The 18,162-nt window shown below is 45.5% G+C and overlaps 1 protein-coding gene across 1 annotated transcript; it reads left to right on the top strand.

The window, feature by feature from the left end:
• Window positions 1–1,586: 1,586 nt before the first annotated feature.
• LOC120847899 (leukocyte elastase inhibitor-like) lies at window positions 1,587–17,953 on the top strand (the record flags this gene model as incomplete). Its single annotated transcript, XM_040219837.3, is given in 2 exon segments — window positions 1,587–1,776; window positions 16,016–17,953. Coding segments are annotated over 2 exon segments (1,191 nt in total). The 3' UTR covers window positions 17,190–17,953.
• Between the last annotated feature and the right edge of the window lie 209 nt (window positions 17,954–18,162).

Here is an 18,162-nt window from a genome sequence, read left to right as displayed (position 1 = left end):
ATGCGCAATTGAAAGGAAGGCCAATGATCGATGTTCCACGTACTTCGTAAAACACTACACACTCTTTAAAAAAAACAATGCGTCTACTTTTTTTACAAATCACTCGGTCGAAAGCCAATCATCGAAATCTACGAAGTGAACTGAGGGTGAAAGTATAAAAAATAAATAGGTATAAAAATAGTCTGCAATGTGACACAGAGCATTTCGTAAGGACGTGAAACGTCGTGCTTAGCGTCAAAACAAAAAGAATGTATTTTTTTAATTTTTTTTTTTTTTTTTTTAGTTCTAAACCTATTTTTATGGTCGCCCTTGTAGCGGTTGGCTCCCCAAGCGCTTTGCGGTAAAGTACACGGTTTGGATTTTTCGGGAGTGTCTGAGTGTTCTTTGTCAATACACAGCTACTAAGAACTATGAAGACACACACACACAGAGAGAGAGAGAGAGAGAGACAAAGAAAAGGCAGAACACAGAAATGTCTACGACCTCTTTTTTCTTCGTCTTCGCCTGTGTGCACTGTGCAGTGGTGTAACAGGGGAGGGGGGCGGGGGGGGGGGGGGGGGGGCTTTGGGGGCTTTATTTTGTCTTCCCCCCTTCCCCCCAGTATTCAGTCAACCCTATTTATGCACATGCATTTTGAACCCCCCCCCCCCCCCCCTCAAAAAAAAAAAAAAAATTCCTGGCTAAGCCCCTGTTGTCCGTGTATCTTTTCAACATATTTTAATGTACACCCGTTTTTTTTTATCTGTAACGCGTGTGTTATGTTTTTCGAAATGTAACCTGTAACTATAGTTCTACATATTTTTTTAAGAATAATTAAATTAGCGACGTTCCTTTTCACTTTCTTGGGGATTAAGATATCAAACAAATCAATCGTTAGTTGTTTAGACAGCAGGAGTTTAGTCTACCGGAGTATGGCGACATTGTTACCCACTGTAGATGAGAAGTTTAGCCAGTGCACTACGACTACTAGCCTGGCGATTCTAACGTGCGCCACGCAGTAGTGATGCACGACCGCACGCTGGTACGATGCTCATCCAGATCGAAAACGGCAGGTGTGGGGTTTGAATGTGTTGTATGTATGTTTAGACAGCTGGAAGTTAGTTTCAATGGGCGTCTGGTGACCCAGCTGTAGATCAGAAATTTAGCTACTTGAGTACAACCGCTAACCATTTGCGGATCCAAGGGGGGAGGGGAGGGGGCCGGGGTCTCTGGTTCCTCCCAAAATATATCGGCCAAGACCTCCCGCCAACTCGGCCATGCTGTGTGGACTGCGCAAACCAGAACTTGAAATTGTCATCCAGATCGGGCTGGGTGAGGATGGACGTTGAACTCAAGAACCCTGCTAGGTTCCAACAAGGATTGAACCCGGGATCAATAAGTTCTGCTGAAAAGCTAGCTTTCGCTCCCCGTGCTCCGCAATCTAGCCATTGCTACAGTCACGCTGCTAATACATCATACGAAATACAGTCTGCAGACGTGTTCAAAGCCTACATATGCAATAAAGCGTAACTCCCGAGGAGTTGGCGGCGTCTGCGAACCCGAATCACAATGGCGCGTGCCTCGTCGGCTTCTTCACCTCTTTCCAGGGGGAGAGCGTACATCTAGCGAGACTGTGGACGCACAAGCGAGAGCTGCCGCCGGTTCCTGGTGCGAGAGCAACCTTGTCGCAACAAGTTCGCTGCTCCGGAGGGGGAAAAAAATATACGTCGGTCCGTCGCCAGTCCCTTCCGCAGCTCGCCGGAGAAAGACCGCAGGCACCATGGACGCGGTTTCGAGGTAGGTCTTGTTCCTCCACCACGCGTTGCCCCGTTCGCACTTTCCCGGCCACTGTAAAGTGTGACAGACACGCTGCTCGTATCGTCTTCAGATTATTTCTACTCCTGTTTCGCTTTGATTGCGAACTTAATTCCACCTAGAGCGATTCGCTAACCGTCAAAAAGGCACGGAACTTTTAATTGTATAGTTGTATCGACGCGTTATGTAACCATTCTTCTGCTATGCTTCCTCCCTTCTGTGGGTTTTGGAGTGTCGCTACAACACTAACATTGTTCTTTTATTTTATTATTATTATTTATTTTAATTTTTGTTTTGCGTATAGGTCAATAGCAAGTTTTAGCAGATCGTATTTTTTTTCAAAACAATATCGGTATCAGGAAGTCCAGCTGCCGCTTCGCAGCGTATCTCGAAATTTGTTCGAACTTCCTATTTTTGTATAAAATCTTGCCACTCCAATTAATACATTATAATGTCTTCGGTATAAATTAATTACTTAATTAATTAAAAGTGAGTCGCCTTAGTCTTTACCGCGAGGTAGCACCATAGAGCAACCTTTGCTTCCTCACTGAAGCAAGCGGGTGCATTGTCTCCCGATCTGCATGGATCGACTATCGTAGGGTCGACTCAGCCTTCTGAAGCTAGCCGACTTCAGATTATGTCCACTCCCGCTTTTCGCAACCTGCACTGCTGTTTGGTGTGGCGCTATCTAGCGACTGAAGCGATACATATTGGGTATGCCTGGGAGTGGCGGCTGCATTATTCAAACGTGAGCTATTACTCTGGTGGCGCCGCTCGGCTTATCGTTTAATGCAAGAAATACAAATACTGGGTAGGCCAGGAAGCCGTGATCTCTTAACATACCAGTACGGCGGAAGCTACGGCCCTGGCGGACCAATCGGAACGTGATTACGTATCACCAAAGTGCGCTTTTATTGCGAAGATGTTCAGGGGTTTTCGCTGCGTCATGCTCAGGGTTCCGTGTTTTCGGAGTTTATTTTTTTTGTCGAATTCGGAGGGTGTTTTTCGGAGTTTATTTTTTGCCGACGATTCGGAGTTTATTTGGTTTGATTCCCAATTATCCGAAATTCTGAGTTTAATTTCGCTGTGTTTCGTATTAAAATAATTAGATTAATATTAACCGGATGCCAACGTATGCCAGATAAAAATAAAACGCGCTTGTATGAATTAAAATGTTCTCAGCTGAATTTGGCGTTGGTGCCATTGCCATTGACACTACTAATTTATCTCACGACGAAAGTTGCACACAAGTGTTGCTTCGATAAACGTCGATACCTTAAAATCATTTAACTCCCGGAGGTAGTCACTAGGAAGTCCGTAGCCCATCCCATCCTATTCCGCCAATCTAGCCCACGGCCGCGCGAGGTGGAGTAGTTAAGGACGTAATAGAGAGCTTCACCTGCCCCTCTTCCCTATTTTATACAATCTCAATGGTCCGGAGCTTCCAATTCGCTTCCGAATCCCGGAGGAAAGCTCACCGGAGAAAAGCTCACCGGAGAAAAACTCACCGGAGATAAGCTCACCGGAGGAAAGCTCACCGCAATACCGGCGTATGCTGAGAAAAGCTCACCGATTTTTTTCCCCTCTTTTTATATGGAGGCTGTTGGATCATGCGTAACATATATCAATTTATCTTGATTAAAATTCGTCAGCTTTGTAAAAAAAGAAAATGCCATTTTTTGTATTATTTGTAAGCTTATTGGGTATATTGCTCCCAAATAAATAATTGCGGGCGAGTGCTTTCTGTGGCTTACTCTCTAGGCAACGAAAGTCTAACTAAAAACTGTATGAACTTGAAGAACAGGAAAAAGTTAAAAAAAAACAAAAAACTTAATGATGACTGCCTAAAACCTAAAAATCAAAGATGTAAATGCCGGAAATTCAAAAGTGCATGGGTAACAACGCGGTGCCTGAAATTCTCTTTGGAGCTTTTGTTAACCTTTGAAAACAAGATAAAACCGTCAATAGGATATCGAGGCTTTCCTCCACGGACATGCACGTTTTCTAGCCGTTCGTGCTGGTGTTTCAACACGTTCCCTTCGTGTGATAGTGCCCTTCTACGGTGAGTCACCCATGACCTTCAGAGGTGCTCACTGTCACCGTTGTTCCTCGCGAGCTATATAAGAACTAGTCTTTTGTAAGGTAGGTAGCGAATTGGGCGAGTTGATAAACGTTATACACGGTGAAAGCCGCTCAAACTACGACGACGGGGTGAAGACAACAAACACGACAGGACGAAGCTGTTCTCGCAACTAGAGTTTGTTAGTGCACTTAACAGAAAAAAAAAAAAACAGCGTAGCCGACACTGATTACATCAACAAACACATTCTTATCTATTATGCGCTATACAATATTTGGAGCTCAAGCGATTCACACACTGATATTCATATTAGCTCGCAAAAAAACAAACCTCTTTATCTGACAGAGCTACCGACGGCGCACGCTCAGCTGTCAATAAATTGTTGCCTTCTTTACTGGTGTACGATGCTCTGATTTTATACTTGCGGCTTCATTAATTTACAGAATGGGTGATTACTAATCTCTGAGGAATTAGTAAATATGCTCAATGACCTTCAACAATATTACAAAAACGAGGACATATTTTTAATGAAGTGACGAATGCAAATTGTGTTAAATTGCCACGTTTGACGAAGAATCAAGCTAAGCTAAAAAAAACATCGGTGAGCTTTTCTCCGCATCCGCTGAAAGGCCGGTGAGCTTTTCTCCGCATCTGCTGGTTTTGCGGTGAGCTTTTCTCCGGTGAGCTTTTCTCCGCCGCCCGGATGTTACTGTAGCGGGTGGTAGCTTTAGCCACCTAGCCGGAACGACGTTCGGGGCAGTGTTGCCAGATGGTCCCATTAATAAACCGCCAGACGACTGGGAGGTATAGCCCAAATATAGCCAAAGCCGTAAAAAAAATATAGCCCAAAATAGCCAAGACTAAAAACAATGAGTTTTGAGCCTTATATTGACAATTTCTCACACTCATACAATACAAGTTACAATCTCTGTTTCAACCCTCAGATGCACCACCTTTCGTGCGTGCGCATACTCGTGAATTTTTCAAAAAAAAAAAAAAAAGCTTCTGAAGGATGGAAATCCGTACAAAACTGGCCCTTCCTTCGGTTTTCAGAAGTACAAAACACACAAAGACAGCTTTATTGTGAAGCCCGGGAGATATGATCATACAGTAAAAGAACAAAATACAGAAGCAGAACAGTCCGAACACTGGGTGTTTCAAACCAGAACGCCAATGCCTCAGGTCCTTACCAAAATCCCACCCGTCTCTTTTTCTTTGTGAAGAATATTAGTATCACCCGTTCATGTTATTTCTAATTGTGTTGTCCTTCCTTGGGGTAGGCAACGACTGAAAGGTAGTTAATTGTTTAGCTGTGAAACCTGCGGACTTCTCATTTTTACAAACTTCGGTGCCTAAGGATTCTCACAATGGGCACCAAAGCAGCATTTGGAGTCTACGTCCGGGCCGCACCATATACGTCCGGGTTGAACGCGCTACCGGGCCTGTAGTAATAGTGCAATCTGTTTGGTTCGCTGTACTGCGCTGTAGGGAGACCGCTTGTACTCTGCAAGCGTTGCTTTACTGCGCATTGTGAAAACCCCGAAGTTTGAAGCCTTTCTCCTCCCTCTCTCTCATCTCGACTGGTCAAAAGAGAAACAATATTTCTTTTTTTTCGAAACTGATTAAAAGTTCGAAAATTAACTAGCTAAACAAAAGTTCGCCGCATTCTTAGAAATAGCCACATAGCCAACCACGAATTTTTGACGCCGACTAGAAAAAAATGTAGCCCACTTTGGCTATATATAGCCCAATCTGGCAACACTGGTTCGGGGGCGACGGTTTTAGTAGCACCGGAGAGCGTCGAAAACCATCGCCACGAACGTCGTTCCGGCAGTTTGCACGTCGGATCGGACGGTTTCATCGTACGTGTATTTCGCGATTAACCGTGGGATCTCACTCTGCTGGCGCCGCCTGGCTGTTGCCGACCATTCCATTTAGCGCTCTCAGGGCGGCGCCATTTCGTTAGACCACAGCGCCCTCTCCACGCATCCGGGAAGTTCAACAGGTTCGGCTAACGTGAAAAAACATCGAGGGACTTTAGGTTCGGCGGGGTAAAATGAGAGAGGGCACGCGCCCGACTCTGCTAGCAGACGACAAACCGGGAGGTTGCCGTTCTCCATCTTTGGTCTGTACCGGCGGGCTGTACCGACAACATCGAACTCTCGCTCGTGGCTGCCATTATGAAGTGGTTCGCGTTCTTAGAATATTTATGGCTACTCCAAAATTAGCCTTTAGCGCTCTGTTGTTTTATTTCAGTAAATGATCAACTAGCGTATCTTTGTTCGGTTACTTTGATAGCAGTGGAGTCAGCAGCGCACTGTGTCATTGCGCCAGGAGAGCAGTAAAATAGCTACAGCAACCGGATTTACTTTTCACCGGAGCGACCGGCCATTAGCTCTGACACAGTTTTTCCTTTTTTTATTCGCACGCATGTAACATCGCAATTAGTCTCTGTTAATATTTTATCGAGCATAGCATTACGCGATAACTTACATATCAAAATCGGCGCATCTGCGCTTGAAATTTACAAAATGACACGATTTTCAACCGAGTTTGAACGGCTGCCGGATGTTGGGTACAGCCCACTCGGCGGAGCAGAACGCTTGAGTCAATTCACAAAGGGAGTCGTATTAGCCTTCCAAAGTTTATAAATTAAAGTCATTCAAAAGAAGTCTCGTTTACCACACGCTGGTCCTAGAGCGAGTAAAACAAATTGTGCTGCGCGTATGTTTAGGCAAGGAGGAGTTGGTCAGCTTCAGTTTGTGGCCGGTGTCTCCGACTAGAGATGACAAAAATTAGCCGGTGCAGTGCCCTCGAGTCTTTAACGTGCATCACGTAGTGGTGACACACGATAGCACACCGATACAATCGATGTTCATCCAGATCGAAACGGGCAAGGGCGGAGATTGAACCTGATGGATACCTGGGTTCTGCTGCGTGAGCTTTCGCTCCATGTGCTCCTCCGGGTTGCAGTGCGTTGAAACAATCCCCCCCCCCCCCCTCTTCATGGATCACGTGCCAATTCTTGGCAGGCGCAGACGTTGGAGAGGGTTTGTCAGCGATGACCTTCGTAAAAACCCGTTACCTGTACTTTTTTTTTTTTCGCGCATTGTCTATAAAACAAACGTAGTCGTTTTCCGCCAAACAAAAATTAGATCTCTGAAGATTAGCGCGCGGGTTAAAACAAGCTTTAGTATAATACCCCTCACGAGGAATTCCCCGGGTAAGCTTAAATTAGCAGACGATTTCCCTGCCTACAGCGTACGCTCAATGCCGTCCGCCAAGTTTTGGCTGCAAATGCTAGCAAGTGTTATCAAAACAGAAAAAAAAAAAAAGAAACTCGCGTTGGGGTTGGGAGCGCACGTATTGCATTCTTACGACTATATTTGACTTTGTTGGAGTGGACGCTGCCAAAATGTATTTTTAGATATGTTTTTATTATATTGTTTTAAATATTTTCGAAGAGAAGGATGCGGCAATTATAATCTCTACTCTTCCCTCGCAGTGACTATTTATGTTTTTCAGATTATGTGCACGTTAACGCGTTTGTTTTCACTGTTTTCGCATTTTCCCTTTACTTTTCAGCATTAAATTTTCGATCTGTTTGTGACGCCTCACATATGCTTCATCCAGTCTCCCAGCGCCGAGCTAATTGATTAAAGTATTGTGGTTACTGTAATTAGTTAGGGCTACCACAACTAAATCCCCAAGTTAGAATAAAATTAAAGTGACTTCAACTGTAACTTGATTACATTTTTGAGGTGAATTATTACTTAATTTTACTTGCAGCCGCCTCTTTAGAAACTATGTTAACAATACAGAATACACCAATACTCTGTTTCGCACTCTATCCCCGGTACTGCTGAATCGGAAGCGTACCAGTTAGCGCGCTGGGAAGAAAACTTTGGGCGATATATACCATGATCACATTACAAACGTCGATATGTTAAAAGTAACTGGAGCTTCGTTCGTTCTTGTCAGTAACCGAGATCGGTAAACAAAAATGCAACTTCATGTTTAACTCGGGTACATTTCCTTTAATGGGCATTTTCAAGGGACGAGCGTCGTCTGGGGGGAAGGGGGGGGGGGGAGGAGGAGGGCAGAGTGGAGGCGTTACTTGCGAGTTACAAATGAAGGGCAGCTCAATCTTCTTACTACAGTAAGAACACATTGGCATCGTTAGGGAGTGCTAGACTAGCATGTGCTGTTGTATCCTTCTTTTTTTTTTCTTTTTCTTTTCATGCCCCATGCTACTGGTACTCAAAAAAAAATCGTCAAAAAATACGAAATAGTCGCAAAGATAGATGTGGACAATGTTGATTCAAAATGGCGACAGCGGAAAGCAAGGCCAAGGAAGAGATTGTACGCATGCGCAGAACTAAAAAAAAAAATGTCCACTGTAACTAACTTTACCACTTCACGCGTTGAAGAGTACAACGTAAGTATAACGTGGGTTTGTTTATCGACGCCCGGCGTATCTTATTTATCTGCAGTATGCCTAAAACCAAGGGCAACGACGACAGACAACAACGCAGAGTGCGACATCCGAAACTAGAAAACAAGGACGATTTATGATGCCCATGAATTCGCTTAGGACGAGGGCATTTTTGCCTCGTGGGAAACTTTCATGCGCGACAATCTGTAAGCGGAAGAAAAGACGCCGGACTCTCCATGGTTGGTTTTCCTTTGTGACGTCAAGCTTTATGCGTATACGGCGGGATACCTTTTGGTTGCGCTCTCGTGGAGATAAATAGATGCGTTGTATTCACTTGGACGGTAACTTACCATGCAGGCTTTCCTGAAGTCAAGACAAATACGCGTCACTTCTTTCTTTACAATGTTTATTCCGCGACTTTATACTCAAGGTTACGTTCACCTTTGTGGAACAGCTGGGAGTTCTCAGCTTGGTTTATGTGCCTTTTTTTATTTTTTTGTATAGTTCAACTGGTCGTCTTGGTCAGCGTTTGAACATATACTTGTCACAAGAATACATCTACTCAGAATTACTAAAAAATTTGCTAGAAATTTGTTCTATAGAAGTTTCAAGTGCGGCGAGTTAGTCTTTAAAATAACGTCGTCTTGTGATAAAAAAAAAATTGTGTTGCTTGTATGTTTATACAGCATTGATGCTAGTACACCTCAATGGGTGAAATGTCTCTTAGCTGTAGATGAGGAATTCAGCCAGTGCAGTATGACCGCTAACCTGGGGGCCTTTATTGGGGAATTGCAGTAGACCGCTTCCGCAGCCCGCTAAGCACCCGGATAGCGCTCCGTAATCCGCCACGAGACCTTGAACTATGCAGACAAGGCTGGCGCCGCGCATGCGCAGCTGCGGCGTTTTGTTCACGGATACCGTAGCGGAGGAGAAAAACGGTCTACTACAATTCCCTATTAACGTGCAACACGCAGTAGCGATGACACGAACGCGTACCGGTACAAAGCTCATCCAGATCGAAATAGGCATGGGGTGGGGATCGAGCCCAGGAGGTCCCGCGGCGCAAGCTTTAGCCTCCACGCTTTGAGCTGAGACGCGTTAGCCCACTCGGCCACGGATCCCCACCCGAAGGGATTAGGGAAAGCCCCCCCCCCCCCCCCCCCCCCGTGCTTTCTACTTTAGCAGAACGAGCGCCGGAAAGGAGGTCGCCTCCTCTCCAGCATTCGCTCTGCTAAAAAGGAAAGGAGTGCTTGGAGGCTGGAGCTTTACGTTAACTCCTGACCTGTCACCAACGTATACGTGGGAAATTTCACCAGTGCATTACGGCTGATAACTTGGGGGAAATTAAAATACAATCCATGCACACCCATGATCTGCCTTAATTAAGTTGATGTCACAATGCTTATTAGCGGCGAGATGTCTCGGTGGCGCCCTCCTATGGTTCCCCCTTCTGACGTCATTACCTTGCGAGCAACAAGTTCGATGGTGATTGTAAATAGCATGGTGAAAGCCTGAAATCATTGCGCTCTCAAAGCAACACTGCCAACAACCTCGAAATTAAAGTTCTTTCATTCCTCCTATTTCCGTCGATGGTATACCCTTTCCGACGTCATAGTCAGCTTTTGGGCCAATCGTGGAAGGCCGACCACAGCGACGCTTTCGGTCGCGCACGTCGCCAATAGTACATCACACAAAAGACGGTCTGCAGTACAGATTCGAACACGAGTCACCGAGAGATCCGTGCTTCGAATGCCACATGGCAGTGAGCTCAAGGAGGAAACTTGGCACGCGGCATTCGAAACACGGATATATTGCGGTGACTTGTGTTTGCAGACTGTCAACTGTATGATGTATATGAGCAGTGTGACCCCGGTTTAAAGACCCCGCCACTGAATTTAAATGATTGTACCGCTTGAAAAATCGTGCATCTCTTTTGAATTAGTCAAATAACATACTCTGGTCAATAAAAAAAAAGAAGTCAGTGCGTTTATTTAGTTTTGTTGTTTTTACCTACTCGCGACTTAGCTAAATTACAGACACTTCTCAAACGTATGGTGACAGCACGCAAAATTGCGCTGCTTTGGCTCAACGTGAGCGCTATACCTGCTCCAAACTTTATAAATGGCCCGTGACGTCGACGCCATGGGACGTTTTGAAGGTATACAGTCGGAGAGTAACCTAGTCACAACATGTAGCTATAGCTGCTTACGTAAGATATGCAATTCCATCTATAACAGCTCAGCTCACGTTAAGCGTAACAGTAACTTAAAGGGGCCCTGCAATGACCTTTTTACTAATTTTTAATTTGCACCGAACCTGAGCGCACTGAACGTAGTAACTTAGTGAAACTTTTCTTTTCTCGAAATTCCCTTTATTTTAAAAGTTATAAGCAAATTAAAATTACAAAAACAAGCAAAAAATAACCTCCCTCATGACGTCCTTGGTTGCTTGAGAGTGGCCGTGAACTAGAAGAGAAGTAGTGGGCTCATCGAGCGCTCACGGCTGCCGCACTCCGAGTCGACGGCGCGAGAGGGCGCCATTGAAGCGTGTTCTGGATAGGATATATGCAGCGGGCAGCCAGAGCAGCTCTCATTGCGTTTGCTGCGCGATTAAAGGCTTATTCGGCCTGACACTTCATTGGCCACAAACGACAGCAAACAAGGGGTAAAGATCAGTTCAGAATGGGAGCCACTTCGCGCTGCCATACCGCGAAATGGCCAAAACGCAAGACAAACCTACTCGCTGAAGGCCTTCGGAACGCTCGGAGCCCAGTCGAATCCTCCTGCCCAAACGATCGCAGCGCCGCCGCGTACATCCGGGACCTTTCCGTGTCGGCGCCTGATCCCACTACTCCTTTCTAGTATGCGCCGCCTTTTCCACCGATTGGTGGCGGGAATGTAGACGGGTCATTTCCTCTTTCCGTACCTTCTAAACTGCATTCGTTTCTTTTTTGATCAAAAATACTGAACAAAAACTACTTTTATAAATAAGTGGAACGGTTCGCGCCACTTATATTTTGTGTTCCGTCTAAAAAAAAGCTTTTAGCGGCTCTGACTAGTAGTAAGCCCAGGACCAAAGACGTCACATTTTGCGCGCTTTCGGTACCGTGGGTCGCCCTCGTCGGTGGAGGAGGTTTCCGCGTCGTCCGGTTAAAATATGGCACACTGATATTTAGCTACTCTTTCCGTGCCCGCTGGCTTGCCCGAACCCCAAGAGACGTGGAAACCGCGAAAAAGGTGGACGCTTAAATATGATTGCAGGGCCCCTTTAATTGCTTTACAAGTTTTTTTATATATATATATATTTCTTTTTTTACGGGTGAAGGCATTTGGGGGTAAATTGATTTTCTATATACAAACCTATATCTCTAGCATACACATAATTATTAGTTTCAAGGTGCTCTATTAATTCTTCTTCTTGATTTCTAGTAAGTTTACTACAATTACCACCATTTTCCGACTTCAGCGCGAAGACTGTGTTGAAAGCTCGCAGTTGCAGGGTCAGATCGTAATCGCCAACGCCTGAAATCACACCGACTTTGCAGCATAGAGTTATTATAACGCACGCTAGCAGTTGTTCTGCTGCAAATTGAAGCAGACAGCAACGAGTCGAAAACTGACTTCCGGTAATGCATTTCTATGGGAAAAAGTGAGTGCATTTTCTCTCTGCGCTCGATTATAAGAGCAAACATCCCGAATAATTCGTACGTACTATGTAGAGCTTGGAACATTTCTCACTCAGGCAGACGAAATAATATGTCAGTTACGACGTTTTTCTTTCAAATTAATTGCGTTAAAAACGATGCTAAAACGGCTTCGTACATATATTTATCTGCACTACCGGACACGGTTAGCGCGAACACGACGTCGGCGCTATTCAGCATAGGGGATATTCGTGCCAAACGAACGAAGGACGTCTAGAAAACTACGACGGCAAGAACTACGCAGTAGCAGTAGATCAGTAACTCCCTCCTCATGTACGATCAAAATATATTGAAGGCCAGGTAATATGGTCAAATTTTCAATAAGTAATACTGCTCTTGTTCTACGTTCAAAACATCACCCGCACGCTCGAAACCTTTGATAACAAGTGCCCAATGAAGACTGCCCGGCAGAGAAAATATTAGAAGACGCCTTTCATACCCTACATACTTTGTTCTTTACGTGTTGAATGCTTTTAACCGCTCATAAAGATGCAAGAAGGGGTCATTCTCATATAGCGACAAGACTGGCATATTAGCAATATATAAGCGTCACCGGAATGCTGGCGAGCCTTCGATATACTCTATATTCCTTTCGATTGTTATTTTGCTTAGAATCATCGCTTGTTTTTACACACCTGCTATGGAACAGAGGTTTGGACCTGAAATATAGCGAAGTTAAACATCGTTCACTGATGAAGAAAAATGAGCTCACTAAAGCAATCCGTACGACCCAAATAACAAAAGTGTTCCATGCCATTTCCCGGCGAAAAGGCAAAATGCACGCGCGTTTTCCCATGGGAATGCACAGGAGCACCGCAAAAGCAGACTAATTGCTGTCTGCTTCAATTTGCTTCCCGGAAGTCGCATAGACACTAGCGCCAGTTGCACCTCTAGCGTAGACTATAATAACTCTATGCCTTGCAGGACCGCGCTTTTTTTCTACGAGCGCAATTTACGTTCGTTTTGGTTTCGCCATTATTTAACCGCACTTTCCTGGAACTCCGGAATGCGACTGACGAAATTCGAGGTAAGTGTAGCAATATCAAAAGCAGGAACGTTTGTATAGTACTATGAAATGGGACTTAAGCAAGAGCGGGCATACAAACATTAAATGAGAGGGACTGTAAAGATATGCGGATACTCAGATATTCGGTGAAGGCGTTGCCTTGTACCTCCCTCTGCTATATATATCCTTATTAGGTTGTATTTCCTAATACTTTAGTGTTTTTAAAATTTGTTTTACCAAACGTAATACCTCACGTGGGTCTTGGAAGCAAATGATAAATGAAAAATATGAAACCTAAACTTAATGACGACGGACGCTGGAAACTCACCTTCTCAGAACTTCCTTGAATTGCGCGTATTTCAGAACGTGTTTCTGCGTTCGTTTTTGTTCATTTATTATTTTATTTATTATATATATAACGTGCCTTTTGTATGAAATTGCAGAAAATAAAGGGGGGGGGGGGGGGGGGAGGCAACGCATTGCAACATTAACATAACAAAAACGCGCGAACGAAACAGAAAAAGTCATTAAGCGTTGTTTAACAGCAACGCAAACTCAGGCACATGTACGTAAACACCTAAAGACGGAAAGAGAGATAATCGAACTTTTGTAATCTTCACATGAGTGGAATGGCGGTTGCCCGAGAATGCTGGTTCTTGTAGCGAGGCAGGACAATTTGTTCCTTCATTGAGCGAGCTCCTCGGGCTTTGGAGTGTAAATGATCAGTATATGTGCCTGAATGGGCGTACTTTTAGTGTGTGTACCATTGTTTTAACACAGAATGTGTTAGAAACAACGGTACACTATCGATCGTTTTCTATAATAAAATCGTCACGAATGAGCGTTATACACGACCCCCTAGGGTTATATACTTATATAAAATTAAAAATAAAATAAAAATAAACAATAAAAAAAAAGATATTACAAATGAAAAAAAACATAAATAAAACAAAAAATAAGCGTGTGGGGTTTCGTGCGGGACAATTTTGCGCTCTAGGGTCTTTGTCAACTTGATCAAGCTTGCGTGATTTATTTGTTTGTTTGAATTTTTTTTACTGATAAGTACTAATAATATGTCCAAATAAATAGATAAATAAATAAATAAGAGCGAATAACACTGTGGTAAATTGCAAACAAAAGAACACAAAGATCTTGTTGTTGTTGTTTTTTTCTGTTGGACTCTTTATTGTCATGGGACATAAAGTAAGTGCGCAAAAAAGCGGATACAAGTTTAACGTAATTATGAACAACCCCGAGACTGGGATAAAACAGAAGACAGAACTTCGTATTTGTGATGTCCCTTATTTCAACCCAGTCCTAGAGATTTTCTTTTTTTTTTTCTTTTAAATTTTGGTATGGCCGTTGTTGTGCCGTTGTTTCCGTTTTCATGCTGTTTTCTACGTTGGCGTGTCACCAGAATATGCAATGCCGTAATTTGTTTCGTGCTTTACATTTTTTTTTCATTTTGTCCTTTTATTGAACAAGTTTAGAAAAACCGGTTCGCCAGGGGCAACTGGGTTGCTCGACCAGCAGGTGATCGCCAAGGAAACTTTGAGAGAGGCATCGGTCGTTATCCGTAACGCTGCAGCTGCTGTATACACGCCGACCTTCGATAAACTCGAGACTACGTAAAACGCTCTAAAAAAAAATAAAAAAAAAAATCTCGCGGTCAAAATCCAAGAGCATATGCTCAGGGTCAGGAGTCTTTAAAGTGTACTTGAGTGTTTTCTAAGCGTACACATTCAAGTACGCCGAGCTGAGATGAAGGAGTGCGATTTCGGTCAACGGCACAACAGGTCGCGCATAAGGACGGAATTCGAATGTCAGGTTTTCAAACTTGAATCAGTCTCGAATTGAATGGCACTGGCATCTCAACGATCGTGCTAAGGTGCAAGCGGTGGGGCGAAATCTACGTCGGCACCTCATGCCCTCTGAACGATCTGTGTAAAGGCAAACTCCAAGAGTGATAAAAAAAAAAAAAAGATGTTATTTTACTAACTATTTATTCTGGTGTTTTTGGAGACTTCGAGTTCAACGTTCCAAGAATGTTATATTCGGAATATCTGCGAAAGGCGTTCGGGTTGTAACGTCCGGAACTTTGTTTTCTTTTTTTCTGGAATGTAAGATTATAGAAGCGTGAAATACTCCTTAGAATATGGGTAATTTATTGGGTACGAGTGAGAGACGCAGCAACGTCGTCAAGGTCATGATGCTTCGGGCCCATTAAGCAGATCGACGTTCTTTTTCCTGCGTTTCTTTATTTTTTTTTTATTTCTTCCACCAAGTTTTCTACATTTTACCGCAATCTCGGGTAACTTCCAACATGATACTGGTCTTCCTTTTTATTGGCTAAACCGATGAAAGAAGGAAAGCGAATGTTATTTCGAGTTCATTGCGCGGCAGTATGTGTGTGCAGCGGGAGCTTCTGAGAGCACACAGCAAGTCAATGCGGAGCGCTAGTTCGTCTGCTTATTTTGCACGGGTTGTAATGACATCAGAACGCCGAGCTCTGATTGGCTCAGACTGAAGTATATTGGGTAGACCTCAAAGCAAGCTGTCTTGAGATCTACCCACTGTCCCTCTATCAGAGCCATTCAGAGCTCGGCGTTCTGACGTCATTACAACCCCTGTAAAAGAAGCAGACGAACTTGCGCTTTGCATAGAAATCTCCAAACAAGTTTTTCATGCGTTTAAATTTTTTTGTGCGTGTTCAACTTAAGCCGCGGCCAGACAGCTAACTTATACATCACACAAAAGACAGACTTCAGACAAAGCCCGAGAAGCGTCCTTTCCTTGTATTACTGTCACATCGGTCATGCAGAAACCGTCTGCAGACATGTTCGGAGCATGTATGAAGCAGACATGCTTCAAAGATGCTTGAGGCGAGCCCGCAGATAATTCTGCCGTCACGTCTGCAGCGAACAGCGTATCTTCTGTATGATGTATATGATCAGCAGTGTGGCAAAAATCAAACTCCCGTCCTTATTCCACACGCAGATTCCTGAGGTACCTGTTCTCTGGTAGCTCGGCGCCTCCCAGCAGACTCCACGACGTCCTGCTCAACTTCTCCGTGGACCTTCATCGCCATCAACTACAGCTCCGCGATGGCGGTTCCGCAGACGGCAACGTCTTCACGTCACCCTTCGCCATCGCCCTCGCCCTGGCCGCCACGCACGCTGGAAGTCGTTCTGAGACCGCGTCCCAGCTCGCCCAAGTCCTCCACCTCCAGGATGACCTCATCGACGACGTCCGCAAGGAGTTCGCGGACATGGTGCTCCACCTGGCCGACGCGGCGCCGGACGTCAAAGTACACCTGGCCAACGGCGTCGCCGTCGACCGCGGCGTTCGTACTTCGGCAGACTTCAAAGACCTCCTGGAAAGCGGATACGACGGATCCGTGAAAGAACTGGACCTGCGCAAGAATCCTCAGCGATCCCGCACCGAACTAAACTCGTGGGTCGAAGAGAAGACAAAGTTTCAGGTGGCCGACACGCTTCCACTCGGGGTCGTGACGCCGAGCACGTCGGTCCTCCTGGTGAACGCCATGTACCTAAAGGGCCAGTGGGACTCTGACTTCAAGTCGGATTATACCTCGCGCAAGCCATTCCGCGAAACGAGGGACAAGACAAGCATGGTGGAGATGATGTTCCAAAGGAAAAACTACAAGACGGCATTCTGCAAGACGCTGGACGTGAACGCGCTAGAGATACCCTACTTCGGCAAGAAGGTGTCCATGGTCATCCTCCTGCCTCAGAAGGTGGACGGTCTGGCCACGCTGGAAGCGAACCTGACCGCGACCAACCTGCAAGCGCTACTGCGGCGGCTCTGCGAAGACGATGACGTCGAGTTGAACCTGCCAAAGTTTAAGTTGGAACAGTCTTCCAGCCTCCGAAAGGTCCTGGAGTCGATGGGGGCCCAGGATCTATTCACGGACCGCGCCGATCTTGCGGGCTTCACCGACTCGAAGGGCGTCAGGGTGTCTGAGGTGGTGCACAAGGCCGTCCTGGAGATCGGCGAAGAAGGTGCCGAGGGTGTGTTCGCGACGCCCGTCATCATGATGTGCTACGGCGGCGCCAGCTTCAACTTCAACGTGGACCATCCGTTCATGTTCCTCATCCGGAGCTGCAATCCGGACGTGATTCTGTTTATGGGTTCGGTGCGTCACCTATAGGATGCTTCTTTTTTTTTCCGAACGCGGCCAGTCACGACAAAAGCAGGACGGTCAGTTATACCAACACCACCTAGAAGACAAGGCCTCTCCGCCGCTCCCTCCAGACGTCATCGCTAGTGGCTTCACACAACGTGGCGTACCTTGCGTCAGCGTTGCCGCAAACGCGTCTCAAAGCGTCTCACAACGAGTGCAACGCCAGCAAGCGACGAAAATCGCCGCTTTGCGGCGATTCTCGTCGAACCTCAGCGTGTTTGCCGCGTGTGTGAACGGTCGGGGGTCCACTAACGATGACTTCACGCGCAGGTCTTTTCTCCTAGGTGGTGTTGTTTATACGCGTAGAGCTGTGGAAGGCACTCCTCGGACTGGCTAGCACGTGCCCAGCATTACAGTGTATCTCTGAAGAGCGACCCGGCGAATGCCGATGTAGAACCGCCGCAACGAAACTGTGTACATTAAAAATTTACAGGGAAGTTAAATAACCCCAGCAACGTTGAGACTGCCCTCGTTTTTCTTTTTTAACGCAAGATATCGCGGATTTTTTGTTGTGTCGATGCCAGGACAGCTATTTTCGTCGTGCGATCGAGTCAGAGTCCGTGAAGCTGGCTTCAAGGACAGGTGACCAGACGGACGGTTAATTTGATCTCGTGTTTCGTAGTACCTTATTTCCTACTGGCCGCCGAATCACGTTCAAGGGAAGCTTATAAAAAAAACGCATGGCAGTCGCCTCCGGGCACGTTCTGGAGCCGTGCTCCAGTTGCGCAGTGCTTAAAAAAAACAGCTGAAGATAGGAGATGCATACCAAATTGTTGCGTCTGTTTCCTGGTCGGGTGGGTTATCTAGAGTGACTCTCAATTATCATGAACTGGCCGGTTCCCACGTGCAGCTTTCCAGGGTACCGACTACCAAGGTCTAAGGCTCCAAGCGTGGGACCTTTCCTGGAATCCTTTCCCTCCAGCTGCTTCTGCAAAAGTCA

The sequence above is a fragment of the Ixodes scapularis genome, unplaced genomic scaffold, assembly GCF_016920785.2.
Source record: "Ixodes scapularis isolate PalLabHiFi unplaced genomic scaffold, ASM1692078v2 PGA_scaffold10__122_contigs__length_95168666, whole genome shotgun sequence".
NCBI lineage: Eukaryota > Metazoa > Arthropoda > Arachnida > Ixodida > Ixodidae > Ixodes > Ixodes scapularis.
Note: the sequence above shows the minus strand (reverse complement) of the source record. Positions and strands in the feature narration are given on the sequence as shown.